Source organism: Prunus mume, linkage group LG3 (assembly GCF_029339155.1).
Source record: "Prunus mume cultivar Tortuosa linkage group LG3, ASM2933915v1, whole genome shotgun sequence".
NCBI classification, from domain to species: Eukaryota; Viridiplantae; Streptophyta; class Magnoliopsida; order Rosales; family Rosaceae; genus Prunus; species Prunus mume.
Window position 1 is genome coordinate 14,473,982 of NC_142700.1, and position 17,250 is coordinate 14,491,231.

A 17,250-nucleotide genomic window follows, 5' to 3' on the forward strand; every position below is an offset into this window, starting at 1 on the left:
TGAAAGTGAAAATAGGCAAAGAGTTTGGGCCTCTCCCGTTTGTGACTTCTATGTGGGCTTATGCTCAGCCCAATTATTGGTGGCAAACCCCACGAACAAAAATATATATCAATACAATCCAAGTGAGACAAGTACGTAAATATTTGGGTAGTGTAATGCATTTTTTGATTTCTTACCACCCAAAATATATATATGCAATTTTTACTTGCTTACTAAAGAAAATTATGCATTTTTTATTGTATTAAATTTGTTACCATCTTTAACTAATTGCTTCACCTATATGAATATATACCATGGGGGATTCAAAGCAAGTACTTGAGTGCAACAAACGCCATTACCATTATTATACATTCCTGCCTTGCTATCCAATTGCTAACTAAAAAAATACATGGACAAGTTTGTATAAAACAAATGGCTTTTTTGTATGCACTCCTGGTTATTGCATGTGGTAAGATATCTCATCCTCGTTATTTACTTTTGCGATAATAACACTGGATATATCTATTAAATTTAGGCTTCAACTCTCGAGTGTTAGGTTATCCTAAGTCCGATCAAAACTCAAAAGTTAAAACCCAAAATGTATCAAAACGTTATGTATTCTAAATTAGCAACGATCTCATGCAAATAGATCAAAACTGGCAAAAATATCATGAAAATAACTTAAGAATAAGTTGGTAAGTTTATAACTCAAATGGGAAACTCAAATGTGTTGGCATGGTAGGTCTGGAGCTATACGCAGAAGAAATTGATGTGTCTTAATCCAGCAAGTTCATGTTTACCGAATGCATTTGGTTAGTCAAACATTGAAAAACATGCTTCGGATTCCGAAAATCGTGAGGTTGAATTTGAACTAAGTGATTTGTTATTGACTTTCTTTTTCAACTCTGCCTCTCACAGGATAACCTAATTCGTGATGACAAAATGATATTAGTATTTAAAAGTCTAGCCGCGTGGCTTTACTTTTAAAATATATTAATATTTAACGCTTATGGCCACGAGGCGGTACTTTGAAAATATGTTAATATTTAACAAGTATAGCTGCGCAGCTATACTGTTAAAATATTTGTATACATTTAAAGCGGATATAATCGTTTTATAGGTTTTAATATTTTAAAAGTATAGCCCAAAATGGTTTTCTTCTTTGTAATTAAGTAATATCTTAGCCTCTTTTTTTTAATTACTTTAATAGTAATTATGTTTATTTTTTTAATGAATAATTAGTTTTTAAATATTTTACTATTTTCATAAATTACTTAATAAATAGTAATTAATTATTTTATTTTATTTTCTGAACTTTTTATATTATATAAAATAAGTTTTTTTTAGTTTTATATTTGCAATTAAGTAATATCTTAGCATTATTTAATAATAATTATTATTATTTATGTTTAAATTATTCTTTATATATTGAATAATTAGCATTTATGTTTTAATCGTTCTTCATTTCATCCATTCCAAGTCAGACAGTTGTAACTAATATTAGAAAATTATAATATTTATATTTAATTTTTTAATAATTGAATGGAAATTAAATTGTGGGACTCGTGACTTTATGTACATGACTTTTTGGTATGTATCCATTGGGAATAGTCATATTCTTAACTAAGGAAAAATAAAATGTTATTTATTTTGTTTGTAAAATAATAATACTTTATGTGATAAGTTGCATAGTTTCATATATGAAAGGTTGCATTGTTTCATAGAAATTGAAACATTGCACTTCTTGGCTTAAGTTGCATTGTTTCATATATGAAAAGTTGCATTGTTTCATAGAAATTGCAACATTGCACTTCTTGACTTAAGTTGCATTGTTTCATAATAAATGAAATATTCCACTTCTTGACTTATGGTTGCAACATGAAAAGACACATTTGTTGATATTTTTCAATCACATTTTTTGAACAGAGGCCTTATTGCCTATAAATAGCGAAGATCCTACAACATTTCATTCATCCAATTGTCATCCAACAATAATAGTTTTTAGAGCATTCATAGCATTACATTTTTAGAAATATAGTGAGGTTAGTAAGAGAGAATTCATACACAAGTTTGAGTTCGCTTTTCTTGGGGATTGTAGTACTACATCAACAAGAAGTCGATCGTTGTACCTTAGGAGACGTTTGTCAAGAAAATCCTAAAAGCACCAGTGAGGAGGCAATTTCGTCTTAGCGAGATAGAACCAAGTTCTAAACTCGATTATTTGTAAAGTATTCTTAACATTTACCTTATAGTTATTTTCTTGTATTTATTTCGAATTTATAGTGAAGTTTTATTTTCGAAATTCTATAAATATAGCAATTATCTTTATATTTTTACCAACAGACTAATGTGTGTAGGTACAACATAATCCATCGAGATGCATATTTTACTTGCCTAGAAGAAAAAAAAAATATGCATTTTTTTTCTATATTAAATTTCTTATTGTTACAATAGAAGGGAATCAAACTTTTGATATAACACATGTCGTCACTTATCTTCACCACTTGGTTTGACCCAAAGGTTTAGATTTCTTACTCTTTTGGCCTAAATTCCACCACCAACCCATCTGACGATTGGCCCATGTCAACAACAGTGGCTTGGGCTTTGTTTTACCAAAATCAGAAGTCTGCCTATAATGTTTTAGAAGCCCAGACCATTGCGAACCAAATTGCAATAAATAAATTTACTGGTTAAAGATTAATTACCATTAATGGTGATTTAATCTGGAAAAACCAGATTTAGTTGGTTTTAATTGAAGCCCAACTTCTAGTTTCTCCAAAGGCCCAAAGAATGATGATAGTCGTTGATCAAATCAGCAGACAAAGAGAGGATCTTTCTCTCCACAAATGCCCACATGACTCTATAGACAAGACTTCAATAAGGCAGATGACGTGATGGGGAGTTGGTAGAAAGGTTAAATCGGAAAACCATTCCCCATAACCATTTAATGCCAGAAAAGAGGGCCAAGTTTCCCCCTCATTCCCGTGAAGGTTTTTTGTCAATGCAGGCTTGGATTAGAAGAGATAAACAAGAAATAAGAGATTTGGTTGTTAAAAAGTCAAAACTGATCAATCTTGGAAACTGACTCTTGATGGGGACTTTTCTTGTCAGACTAACCACCACCATTTTTCGGCACTGGAGCAGAGGATCATCTCAACAATATGTGCTCCAGATATTAAGGAATAATCACTCATGCAGATTGTCTATAAACATGAGAAGATGTGAACAGGATAGAAGAAAGCAAAAAATTCAATCAACACAAAAACTCTCAAGACATACTAACAAAATCAAGCAAGATCATGCGATCTCAAAAGCTTTCAAACTTTGAAACAACCAAGTTCTTTGGTCTGCAAAAGCCATCCAACCTCTGAAAAAACAACCAAAATCGGACTTCTGACTCTAGCTCAACTCGGAGAGGCAATTCATAATGGGAACGGGATTTGCTCGTTACAAATTTGGTTCAACACAGGTGAATCAAGCAAACTTCAGGTTTTTCATAATATGAAAACCTCAACAAATTTATAGAGATGTCATGATCTCTCATAGTTGCCAAAATAGCTCTTGGATGATTCATAATCAAGCAGAATAAGTATTGAAGTGCAGTTTCAGGCCAGCAATTGTCAATCAAGTCCATATTGGAGAAATCTCTTCTGGCCATCTGGCAAGCCTTTCCCTTGCTAAACTTGAATAAAGCTCTGCCAATCTCAACATTTGTATCAATTTTCAGCTGAACCCTATCAGTTGAAGGTGCTGACGTGCAATTCCAGCACAGATACATCCGACCTAAAGTTACAGACAAACAATTGAAGCAAAAATCGAAGTCCAATGTTCTGATGTTCTTCCAGACATGGCACCCCTTTTGTTTAAATTGTGTAATAAACAGTTTTCTTTCAATTAAGTTTAGTTCATTTGCAGCATTCTTTTTTTTTTTTTTTTTTTGGTTAAAACTAATAGTTTTTACTGTGAAAAATTACAAAGTCTTCATCCGTCTGAGGCAAGAGAAGAACTTACTTGGGAGATATTCCTCACCCAAATTCACAATCACTTGTTTGAAGTCAACAAATTGAGGCACAAGATATTTATTTTTTCTAAGCCTGTTTGGGTTTAATCGCTAACAGTGGCACGCTCACAACACGAAAGAAAGTAGACTTGTTGCCATAAATGGTCCTCAAGCCAATTGGGAATTTTCCCCTACCACCATAGGAACTAAATCAAAATGGGTGAACACTTACCCCTTTAGATATTCCATTAGCAACACAATCCAACAAGATGCATTTTTTGCTTACTTAGCAAAAGAGAAAACATGAAATTTTCTCTATATTAAATTTATTGTTACAATGGGAGGAAATCAAACGTTTGATCTAACACATATCGCCACCTACCTTCACCACTTGGTTTGACCTCGAGGTTTAAATTTCTTACCTTTTTAGCTAATTCATTTAGCAATCCATACAACACAATCCAAGAATATGCATTTTTTGTACTTACCCAAAGGGAAAACATGAATTTTTCTCCATATTAAATTTCTTATTGTTACAATGGGAGGAAATCAAACTCTTATCTAAATCATAACTCTTTTAGAAATTCATAAAATACAATCCACCAAAATTTATTTTTTCGCTTACTCAACAAAAGAGACAAGATACATTTTTCTATGTGTTTTAGATTTCTTACCTTCTTTTTTTTGTTATTCCATAAGGCAGTCGAGCCCTTTGCCTAATCAAATTCTAACCCATTTCCCAACCCTATCCTCTCTAGTTTACCTAATTTCTTAGCTTTTTAACTAATTGCTTCACCTATATAAATATCCTATCACTACAGGAACTTCAAGTACTTGAGCGCATCAGTCAATTTCCTATATACTATATACGTATCTTATACACTCTTGCCTTCTAATTGCTAAATCAAAAAGACATGGACAAATCTTCATCAAAATTGGCTCTTCTAGTTGTGCTCATGGTCATTGCATCTGGTAAAATCTCTCATTCTCGTTTCGCCATGCTTGGTGTCTTAAATTAAGTTAAATTTGGACAACTCCCAAGATTCAATATCAACTAATATCACAATATTCTACTCATTATATAAGTAAACAAATAATTAATTGTTGGTAGGTTTGGAGCTATGTGCTGAAGCAAGAAATGTCGAAGTCGTAGATCCTGCTTGCCCCTATGATCCAAAATGTGCGAATTTTTGCTGTGCGAACCAGAAAGTAGAGGCGCATCACACCATTCCTCCTCCCCTTTCCACCACAGCCATAAATTGAAGTTAATTAATTTCAAGCACACATGACATGGTGTTGTTGCCTAGTTTGCTCAATAAAATTGTAAACCATAGTTTACAGGGATGATGATGAATTAATACAAATATAGCTGCTATATTTATCTTATTAATTTATTTTTTATGATAAGAGTGATATATGAGATAGGGAGATCGAACCTAAGGTGCAACGGTAAATGCTCTTAACCATTTGAGCTACAAACGCCATGCATTAATTTATTTATTTTGAATACAAACAATAATTGAAATTACTTGAAATTTATCTTAGTAATTCGTTTTAATCTTTCATTAAAACTCATAAGGCACTTTGAAACATGAATCAATCAGGCTGATTACACATGTAACAATAGGCATTAGGGCCTTTTGAAAAAGTGAAAGTGAAAATAGGCAAAGACTTTGGGCCTCTCCCATTTGTGACTTCTATGTGGGCTTAAGCTTGGCCCAATTATAGGTGACAAACCCCACGAACAAAAATATTTTTCAATCCAGTCCATGTGAGACAATTGTAAATAATTTGAGTTGTGTAATGCATTTTTGGCTTTCTTACCCAAAAAAAAATGCATTTTTTACTTGCTTAAATTTGTTACCATCTTTAGCTAATTGCTTCACCTACATAAATATATACCATGTGAGATTCAAAGCAAGTACTTACTACTTAGTGCAACAAACAACAAACGTCATTACCAACATTATACATTCATGTCTTGCTATCTAATTGTTGACTAAAAAATACATGGACAAGTTTGTATATTAAAAAATGGCTTTTCTGGCTGCACTCTTTGTTATTGCATCTGGTAGGATATCTCGTCCTCATTATTTACTTTTGCGATAGTAATACTACATATTTTTGCGATAATAATACTACACATACCAGTTAAGTTGGGGGAAATTTTTACATGAACCAGCCAATATGACTATAAATCTTTTCTAAATGTGTACGTGTAGGCCCACGTGTTGACACGTGATCAAAGAATTGTTATATTGGCTACCAACGAAGATAGACAATATAAATTCTATTAATATTCATCTTATTGCTTGCCATTTCTCCATAAGGTATGTAATCCCCATGAGGACTGCCAAATTGAGGGTGGAATTTTTATATGAATTAGGCAGCATGACTTCAAATATTTGCCAAATGTCATGTAGGCCACCCACGTGTCGATACGTCACTAAAGAATTGGGACTCGCCCAAGCTATGTAGGCCAAAGGCGGAAGAATAAACGACCCACGTGACAAAAGAACCACATTTAAATAATTTGAAAACGATATTGGGGGGGAGGAGGTGGGGGTGGGGTGTTCTCACACATAGTCAAAGTGCCATGAGAGTTTGGAACATGAGATCACTAGTCGGCAAGTGAAAGCCCTTTTCCTGGACCAGACCTCGTTGGACAGGTCGAAACTGGCAGTCTTCACCAAACCAACCAAGAACACATGAGATTTAACCTGGTTCAGCCTTTATGCCTACGTTCATGGAGAGGAGATAAGAGTAATTTATTAGTTTCTTAATCCATAGACAATGTTCAAATAGTCAAAGGGTCAAAAAAATTCAACTAATTACATTCATTATCAAAATTGCAATCTGAGAAAGAAACTTATAATGAAACTGATACAAGAATCACAAAAAAGTATGGCTTTTCCTTTTACAAGTATAGCTGACGAGAATCCTCAATCATATAGCAGCTTTGCAGATTGGGTTCTCAAGGTTTTGCTTTCATGCTTCTTAGTTTTTTCAACAGCCTGCTCTTTTTTCGATATAGCCCTTACTATGGCTTTTTTCTTTCGGGCATTTTTTGATCTCTTCATTTGCCTTCCCTTTATCTTTCTGTTAAAGGAAAATTTTCACAATTAGAAGAGCTGTAAACAAGAAAAACAGAGAACAGACAGATGCAATAAACAAAGGAGCTGGAAATGAAATGAAATCAGGAAAGGCAAATCAATGACTTCAATCACAGAAGCATTAAATGGGTAAATTAAACAAACAAACAACATCTAAGTTAATGGGATGAGGTAGAATTTCTTCATTCATCATTAGCCACCCTTAGTCCATAAGAAAGAGAAATATATTAATCAGAAGGGCAAAATCCTCGACCCTATTTTCACGGGAAAAACATTTTTAATCAAATTCTAATCACGTGCCACATCATTGACCCTTCCCTTCCCCAAATTTCTCTCCTCTCATGCCTTAAATCATAACCCTATTCCTACACTTTTGACATGATCAGTCACACAGCAGTATCAACAAGCTACAAAAACAAGTCTCCTCATTACCCATTCTAACCATGCTCGAATGACCCCCAAAAACAGAGTGATGTTAAAGTAGTTCCTTCTCAACAACAAAACATGAAGAAGTAACCAAGCTAGATCACAAGGCAAAAAGTACTTCATAGTGAGAGTAGCAGAGATACTCCTCTGTCGAAGAACTCGGTACTAGAAAACCATCATAGGTTGACTATCAAAGCGACGATTTGCAATGTTTGTCATGCCATGCGGTAATACCACAGGCCATCTAACACAGCCATTTTCCTAACACGTTAACTTTACACAACCGAACCCATCTGCGCCACTTAAGGTGTTGAACCGTTAAAAAATGCAGCAAATTTTTTATGCATATGAAATTCATCCGAGACTTTTTATAGAAATTTGAAAATTCTCACAATATGCATATAATTGGATACATCTATCTAATGAATAGTAAATACAAAATACATTCCAAGATAATTATGAATGAAATCGATTTTGTTTAAAATTTGAAATTCTGCAATATCTTATCAAGTAAACAACCTATATGTTCACACAACAAAAAGAGGACTAGTAAACATCCACAAACATTAAAGACCCTGTAGCACCACATATGCACTCGTTTATTTGAATTGAACCCAGAAAGCAGCCTCACCCATAATCTTTTAGCAATAGCTACAATGCCCAATTAACACAAATCAAGACCACAAATCAATCTGTCGAAGAAAATCATGTTTAAATGTGTGTTTAAGGTTTAAGATTTTAAATTTGTGGTCTTGATTATCACTCCTCTAATAGAAAAACCCATTAACCTTATAAAAATGAGTGCTTGGTAATAATTGATACTTACAAACTGGAAGCACTACCACTTGGGTTGTGAGCCCCAGACTCTGAGGTGTCCATTGCTGCACAATCAATGTACAGAAAGGGTCAAAATTCCCCATAGAATTTTATGAAATTAGAACAAGACTTAATACCTTGAGGCAAATCTGAAACGGGCTCTTCAGTGATGTCCATTGAAGCGGCATCGTTTCTCTTCTTCTTGTTCTTGTTCTTCGCCATGGCTTTGGAGAGAGAGAGCCGAATAATCCTAGAAAGGTTGAGCCTCTGAGGTAATAAACCCTAGGCTAAGCACACAAGCGCATAGACCACAGAGGACCCGCTTAAAGGTGGGTAATTGGCTGAGCGGGCCAACCGAATTTCAATTGGACCACCTTTAACCATATTGGGCCTTCTCCAACCATAAGGGGCTAAACCCAAATTTTTCCCTCTAAAAAGTAACTATTCGGGTTTTGCCCGAACTCAAATCGTTTTTTCCCAACCTTCCGAACTCAAATTTTAAGTCCGCAACTTTATTAAATTGTTTAAGTCTTTTTTTTTTTTGGAAAACTTTTCTTCATTAATCTTTTTAAATAACGTCATCATTTTAATTTTTTGAACAATTGGATCTTAAAAAAATTGAAATTCCATAAATTTAATTTTATTCCAAAAGTATGAGAATGAAGAAGATGATGTGCTTGAAATGATATCAAAAGTATGAGAATGGAAGAGATTGATGAAATTGACAAAGGAAAAATAAATTGAGAAATAGAAAAAATATTTTTGGTAGATTAATTGAGAAATGGATGAGTATTTATAGAGTTTGGAGTGAGATTTGGGATTGGATCTGATTTGGATTAATTTAAAATATTATTTTGACCGTTGGAGTTAAATTTCAGTCGTTGGATCTTTTTTTTTTTACCGTTAAAATATAATAGATTTAATCCCCATCGTTGATTTAAGTTATATGTACATACCCAAAAAAAAAAAACAAACAGCAACATTTGAAACCGTTGGATTCTAATGGCAACTCCATGGGATAGTGACAAGTGGCACAAAGAGAAGACAAAAAGCAAGCTGTAAATTTGGAGGTGGGCCCCACGTCAGAATCTTTGCACAATGGGCTGTTTGAGATGTGCAGTGGGCTCCATTGAATAGTGTTAGGTCCATGCAATACTTGGACCCATATTGGGTCCAAATTTGGGTTTTCCCAAATTTTGGGCCTTCATTTTCTTAGGTTGGAGAGATTTTTGGACAATATTTTTGGTTTAGGTCCTTAGGTTGGAGATGGCCTTATGTTGGGCCATTTTGAGAAGGGTTGAGATGAGTCAAGGGTGCAAACAAATCTTGTGTTCTTTACTATTACAAGACCCGAAAGGCTATAATGATGAGTTTAGAGTGATGATTTTATTTGAGGGGTTACAAGAGAGTCCACTACAAAGGTGATGGGGTTTCTTACACACATTGCAAGATGTCATGGAGGTTCGAACTTGAGACCATTAATTTATAAATCAAGGCCTTTTTTAACTAGACTATATCCCATTGGCCTCTAGTGTTATTTACTTTTTGTTTTATGCATCTACTTTTTTGATTAGTGTCTACGAGATATTTGAGCTAGGAAAGAATTGAAGTCAAAGCTTATACTACGATTTTGTTATAAATAAAAAAAAAAAAAAATAGTATAGTTAGGCGATTATACTTATTTTTGACACGTGGCACCTAATCGCTAGGATGTCCTATTTTTTTTTAAGTACAGCCGCACGGCTATACTCCTGTGTTTATATTTATTTTTTTAAATATACTTGTTTTGAATCGTGGCGCATAATCGCTGGAGGGTCCTCTTTTTATATATAAAAAAATAATATATCCAAACAACTATACCATTTTACACGTGGGCACCTAGGTGTTGTGCGGCTGCTCTGTTATTATTATTTTTCAATAAATAATATAGTTGCGCATTGATTTTTTTTCTTCTTTTTTTTTAAAGTCTAGCCAGGCGGCTTCACTATTTTTTAATTGTCTTTAATAAATCGTATATCCGAGCGGCTATACTATATATATATATATATATATATATATTGGGATCCTTTTTTTCTTTTGAAATTTTTTGATGATTTTCGTTTATCGATAAGAGTAATTATTCATTACTATTAGGCCATTACCCGAGTCTCTATTATTCCCTTTTAATTTTTTACTTATCCAGAATTATTACCCATATAAAGAATTTAGCACTTTCACGTTTAATACTCTATTATACACGTACGTATGTGTTTTTCAATAATACATTCATATTCTATACACGTCTTACATTTTTTAAAAAGCAAACGTACAATAGTCGTATTGTGCATATACGTATGTATTTCTAATGTTTAATACATGTATTTTTTACAAAATTTTGAGTAAGGCACATAAAATTCACATATTATACAAATAATTCTCACATATTATTGAATAAGAATAACATATGTTATAAAAATTATATTAAAATCTTATATAGTAGCCGATTAATATATGCTTTGGATATGTTGAAACTAGCAAATTAATATCTATAAAGTGCAAACTATTGCAACTAGGAGGGTCCTTTTTTCTGAATTTTTTTAATTAAATAATATAGTCATGAGGTTATACCTTTTAAATATAATGTATTTAAATAGTAAAGCCGCGGATATACCATGATTTTTTTTAAAAGAGTATAGCCAAAGGCTATACTTATTTTTGACACGTGGCCCCTAATCGCTAGCGGGTCCTTTTTTTTTAATAGTACAGCCGTGCGGCTATATTCGGTGTTTTTAATTTGTTTTTTTTTAACTAGGCTTTTTTTGACACGTGGCAGGTAATCGCTCAGGGGCCCTCTTTTATATATATATATATATATATATAAATAGTATTGCCGCTGTGCATCTGCGATACTTTATAATTTTTTAAAAAATTTTAATAGTATAGCCAGCTTTACGGGGTTTTTTTTGTAGGTCTTTATTTTCCTTTATTTTGTTCTAGTTTAAAGGAGGTAAGGGATCAAAAGCCTGGAAAGAAATGAAGTCAATTTTTTGGGCAGAAGCTAACTGGGTCTAGCCTAGTGGTCCTTGATTTGCAAATTAGTGGTCTCATGTTCGAATTCATAAGACACCTTGGTAGTGTCTGTGTGTGTGAGAAATCTCCACCTCCTTGTAATTTAGACTACCTCTTGAATTATTAAAAAAAAAAAAATTGAGCAGATTGCAGGAGGTTATGTATAGATGTCTATACCCATTTTAGTCACCCATTAGCATTTGCTTGAACTTGGCCCATACCCATTTTTCCTCATAAACCAGATGACAATTTTTTTTTTCTTTTGATAGCACCATTACGATTCTGTGAGATTCTGTATAGATGTCTATAGCTACAAGTGCTGTCCATTGTGGTGGAAAAGCATGACTTGTAGCTCCCAAAAAAAAATACAAAAATTGTACCCATGTTTATTTTACAAAGGATAAGAATATATTTATAAGATACTTTTATAATTGGTCAATACATCCACAACAAACCACAACTAGGTATCGAACTCATTATAAATATATTTTGTCATTACCAATCCATGTGAGTCGAACATGAGACCTCCTCCAACTAACTGGAGACAAATACCACTAAAACAAAGGCTAGTTGGTTACATATGTTACAAATAGTTGAAAATTTAGGTTTTAGAGTAACTACTACTTGAAATAAGCATGAAATAAAACTACCTAACACAACACGTGACAACCCAACATGACAAGCACTTTCTTCTGCATGCTTGTTGTCCTAAGCAATCTTAGTATCAGTCTTTAATTCATGTTTTCTTCCCCACCACATATGGCTCTGCAACACACATATATATTTTAGTGTGAGTGGCAAGCTAATAAGATTTTTAGGATGGATAATTTGCTAGGTCATATGATATGTAAATTAGTAGACATAATTATTGAATCTGATATAGTATACAGCATGACAGGTTTGGTTTTTTGGTTTTTGGCAATTAACTGCTAAATTCTTAATGGCCCCAAGAAGCTATTAGCTATCAAATGGGTCAGGATTTGTTACTTGGAACACTATCCTCCTTGTTTTGGGCAGCAATATTAATGATGTGTACATATAAGCATCTAGTTGTTGGTTTACAATGTGAGGAATTGGGTCCAATTGTCTCTTAATCACTAAGAGTATCTCCAACCGATGTGTTAAAAGTGCCACATAAACATTTAATGGCTAGAAATAACTTCTCACATCACTTCAACCGATGTGTCAAAGCTGATGTGGAATGAAGGCTGAAGGTTGAGATGTTATTTTTGACATTTCAAAAGAAAGATGTGAAATGAATTTTATTTTATTTTATTTTTTTAATTAAAAATAAATCAACACTAAAATGTAATAAAATAATAATTTAATTTGACATATCGGATGGAGTGTAAAGCTGTGTAAGATGTCAAATTGCCACATCAGCCATCAAATTTAAATTTGATGTTTGATATTTGACATCTCCCTTAGAGATGCTTTTATTTATTTTTATTTCTTGTTTTTGGGAATTCAAATTTATCAAATTAAGAACCAAAGGACAAGCCCAAGATGGTCAACAAGAACACAACAAACAACCAACAACTTAGACACAACTCTAAGGCTCTAAACAGCAGCAAACCAGCAACAGCAACAGCAACAACCAGCCAGTATTTGTTTCCCTACCTTTATCAGACCACATACTAGTATGAACCTAATCTAATCCACATTGAACATAATTAAACTCTCGTGTCTTTCTTTTTGTTTTCATTAAATACGTATAGGGAATTTTTTTTTCTTTTTCATAAAAATGATATTAGGAGAGAAGAAGGAATTGAATCTAGAATTTCGGATGCATGAGAACTTTTAATTAGAGAGAAAAAGGACTTTGGATTCACACACAAAATTGCTGAATTTAATGTGTGAAAGAATGCTGAATGATTAAGTATGGGTGTATGAGTTTTTGTACCAATGTCCTTTACCTTAGAATCTACTCAAGCAGGATGGCAGAAGAAGAAACCAAAGCTGCTGTGAAGAATTAAGTATACCAAGTTGGCGACCCTTTTGAGACCAAATAGAAAACATTCCATCTCACCAGACACCTCAGTTGTTGTCAGAAAAACTTTACCTTCACCAATAATGATTAAAGTGTCATCTCAATCCTTTGCCACATGACAGCATAAAGAAGGTAGGGTTAGCCACCAGTGACATTGACACATGCTTCTGAATGTAAAAGTATTTGCCTACTCCATTCTTTTTCTTTCTTCTTCCCCTTCAACTTTTTTTATTGAAGAAAAAAAAAAATCACTCAAATTTCTCACTTACAATTTGCAAACATCACTCAAGCAAATGATGGCCCTAATGACCCTTTAGCATATCCAATAAAAACAGAACTATACAGAGAAGACTAATATGGTCCCGCGCTAGGATGACAAGCATAAATCGAGAAATGATGCTAATTTTTTTAAGAAAATGATGGCCCTAAACTTTTTAAATTCCATATAGTGAGTTTAGACTTTTAGAGGCTGAATTACTTGTCAATACCAACTTTCAAGTGCTTTTAAAGCTTTTAGGTGCTTGACATGCACAAAAGGGCATTGGCTTAGTATAAAATTAAAACATTAAAATAGGTGGAATTGGTGCATGCAATAATTATTTGGGTTGCTGCTAAAAGGGAAATATATAAATTTGGAATTGAAATTTTCTTTTGGAATTTGTTAGGTGAGCTAATTATCATATCCCAGACAAACTTTTGGGAGCAATGCCATTGGTTCCCTTTGGGAAACACTATCATCAAATTAAGCAAGTTGGCAGGTTTTATTTTATCTTTGGGATTTTGTTAATTATAATTAATTTGTATGAGTTGTTGTTGGTCCAGTGGTAAATCAAACTTAGCACTTTACATGCATCCTGGCTTAATCTATCATGAGGCTCATGTTAAACCAAATTAGGATTTCGAGATTTTTTCCTCTTCATCTTCAGCTTTGCAGATAAAATTAGAGATGTCATTCGCCATAAAAAGCCAATATGCATATACCGTTATGCCGAATTGTCTGTGCAAAAGAAAGAGTACTCAAGTGTAGGAAATGTTTTCATGACACTACCAATGCTCAAGCGCTAATCAATTAATAAGTTAATAGATACAAATCACTCATTTAGACTTACTCCACAATACAAATTTATAATCATAACCGTTTAATTTTTAGGTTTGTATTCAAAGATCATCCATGTTAAATTTCATGGAAATCAAAGATCGTTAGCCTTATTAGCCTTATTTGAATGTATCCAAAACTTTTTAAGAATATACGATAACTATTCTTCTTTTTTATTTTTTATTTTTTATTTTTTAAAATTAATGAACGTGGACGTGGTGGCTTTTGTTGTGTTTCCAGCAGGATAACTATTTTGCCTCATTTGAAGAGAAAGACAGAGTCTTGAGTCTTCTATAATCAATTGGGTTTTGCAAAAACCACTTATCTGCATGATTGTGGCAAGCATGATCTATATATGTAAGGCCAGTGCAAACAATGATTAGAACAAATACGAAATAGCTTTTTTTTCTTTTCTCTTTTTTGAACAAAATAGCTAATTAAGTTGAAAGATAACACTATATGTTTCTTATTTTGGAACTTTGCCGTTGATGCGATCAACATGTAAAAATTTGGGTGAACACTACTCTCTCTCTCTCTCTCTCTCTCATTTAATGGTGATCACATAGTTTAGTTTAGAATATGTTTACTTGCACAAATCTTATGACTGTCAACTTTATACGCACTACAAAAAAAAAGTGGTACCCCATATTAGTCACCAAATATCACCAAATAATGATGATTGTTGCCATTTTTTTTAAAAAAATTTATAATGACTATTAGGTTTCTATTAAATAATGGTAAATTTAACATACATGTTATTGGTAATCAAAAAAATTATCATATCCTTATTCCTTATAAATGAAACAAAGGAGAGAATTGTATATAAGGGAGTGCATAATGACATTTCTAGAGTGTCAATAATATCTGCATTATATGTACATGAATAAAATAAATACACTAGCACAATACAATTTTTTTTTAATTTTAAAAAGGCACTCCAATTTTATTATAGTTTTTATATATATTTATTATAAACAATTTTGTGATAGTTTAGTATTGAACTACTACATTATTTATGAGTATAAATAGTTTTTCTATTAACCAATGTCACTAACATAGAAAGATAAATATATATAAACATGCGGATAAAAATGTATACATCAAATGTCTTAATTTTTTGTTAAGAAAACTCTCGGACAAATGTATACATCAAACACCTGAGTTTTTAGGATTCGTTTCACATGTTTTTGTTTTGCCCAACGTTATTACATAATTATCAACTAACTCTTATATAATGAAATTTCTTTTTCAATATTGAAAAATATCTTAAATTCTACTCTTCACTCTTCATGTTTGGTTGAAAAAAGGAATATTAGAACGTTAGATTACTTGTAGCTCTTCAACCTAATACCAAGACTCTCACAATTCAAACTAATAGCATGACTCTGAATTCAACCAAATGGGGTCACAAATTAGATTGATGTAGCAACAACATGATATAGGAAAAGGATTTGGCAATTTAAAAAGGGAAAGCAACGAGCATTAAGTTCCAAAATCCCCGAGGGGTAAGGTGGAGTTTGTTTGTTGGGCCACAGACAGTTGTTGCAACTTGTTTATTTATTGACTTTTATCAAGTTTCCTTTTGCCGCTTTCTGCCCTAATTAGCGCGGGCCACGTTACCGTTATGATTAGTTCTCTTCTCCTCCATTTAAATTATGAATTCATTCATGTCTGACTTGCTACCTTCAAATTACTCATCTACCCTTTTGTGGATAATCACTCATCTTATTCTTTCATGTGAAAACTTTAAATACAGAATCTAAATTCACTAGATAGCAGTCCTTTCGGATTTTTATGATGGTTGGTTAACTTTTTTCTTTTTCCAAATAACGATAAAAGCTAAGGTACACGAGTGATATCTAGACGAGAAGGAAATTAAACTTAGAATTCAGACACATGGATAAGTACTTTTAACTACTTAAGCTACAAATTTGTTTACTATAAATATTGAACGATAAAAGAAAATTAAATTATTAACGGTGATGTGATCTATGAATTAAGATGGAACTTTTTGCTTCTTTTGGTGCTACTTAAATTAAAAGATTTCTTCCGTTACTTTAGCTAAGAAAAGGTTACTTTGATTTTGATATGTGAACCAAAATATGAACCTTTTGCTTGTTTCGGTATTTATTTAAGTGAAAGATTTCTTCGGTTACTTTGGAAGTGATTTACTAAATATTCTAAGCAAGTATATACAAACAATGGATTAAGTAACAAAAATATTTTCATCTTGTCCATTGTCTAATAATGCAAAGAGTACTTTTTTTTTTGTTTGAAAATGGAAAGAGTATTTTGATGGCTCATACTTAAAGGAAAGGATATGCATTATGCTTATTATTGTTGGGGGACCAGAATGAAGTTTTGCTATCTGGTCCACCATTATTCTAGTTTATATACATATATTTTTGAATTATTTGCTAAAGTTTGTGAAGTGTGGTCCAATTAGATTTGAAAATGTCCTGATTTGAGTATGTTGACTGTCTATTTTACCCAAAAAGAAATTGAGAGTGCATTTGTTTATTAAAAACAAATGGCAGTGTATTAATTAATATTATACTTAGGGTTTTGAGTCATTCACCTAATACATGTGCAAAATAGTATTTCACCTACTACTTTGTCCTAATATGTTTTTCACCTCAAATTATACTTAGCTCCCTAAAGAAATTTTATAAAAAGGTTCATCCAAATTTCCAAAATCACTAGTAACTCTAGAAGGCTAAAAGTTTACATAAGGAATTTAACCTAAGAATTCAAATAAATGCTTCGATTTACAATGAGCTTA

General features: G+C 32.7%; 1 protein-coding gene and 1 non-coding gene across 2 annotated transcripts; one reads left to right on the forward strand and one right to left on the reverse strand.

The window, feature by feature from the left end:
* Nucleotides 1-6,737: 6,737 nt before the first annotated feature.
* Nucleotides 6,738-8,636, reverse strand: LOC103326275 (uncharacterized). The gene is made up of 3 exons (XM_008228487.2): nt 8,472-8,636; nt 8,345-8,399; nt 6,738-7,078 (listed from the first exon to the last, which is right to left on the reverse strand). The coding sequence occupies exons 1-3, from the start codon at nt 8,554-8,556 to the stop codon at nt 6,922-6,924; spliced, it is 297 nt and encodes a 98-aa protein (XP_008226709.2). The 5' UTR covers nt 8,557-8,636; the 3' UTR covers nt 6,738-6,921.
* Nucleotides 8,637-13,677: 5,041 nt separating this feature from the next.
* On the forward strand, nt 13,678-13,780 carry LOC148918816 (U6 spliceosomal RNA). The gene has a single exon (XR_016125723.1). It is a non-coding gene; the product is annotated as a U6 spliceosomal RNA (small nuclear RNA).
* Nucleotides 13,781-17,250: the final 3,470 nt, after the last annotated feature.

Excerpts from the sequence above, each read along its gene's own strand:
- LOC103326275 (XM_008228487.2), bottom strand. The coding sequence starts at position 8,556 with ATGGCGAAGAACAAGAACAAGAAGAAGAGAAACGATGCCGCTTCAATG. Across the intron at positions 8,400-8,471 it reads CGTTTCAGATTTGCCTCAAG|CAATGGACACCTCAGAGTCT; the intron begins GTATTAAGTCTT and ends TTGATTGTGCAG. Across the intron at positions 7,079-8,344 it reads AGTGGTAGTGCTTCCAGTTT|AAAGATAAAGGGAAGGCAAA; the intron begins GTAAGTATCAAT and ends TTCCTTTAACAG.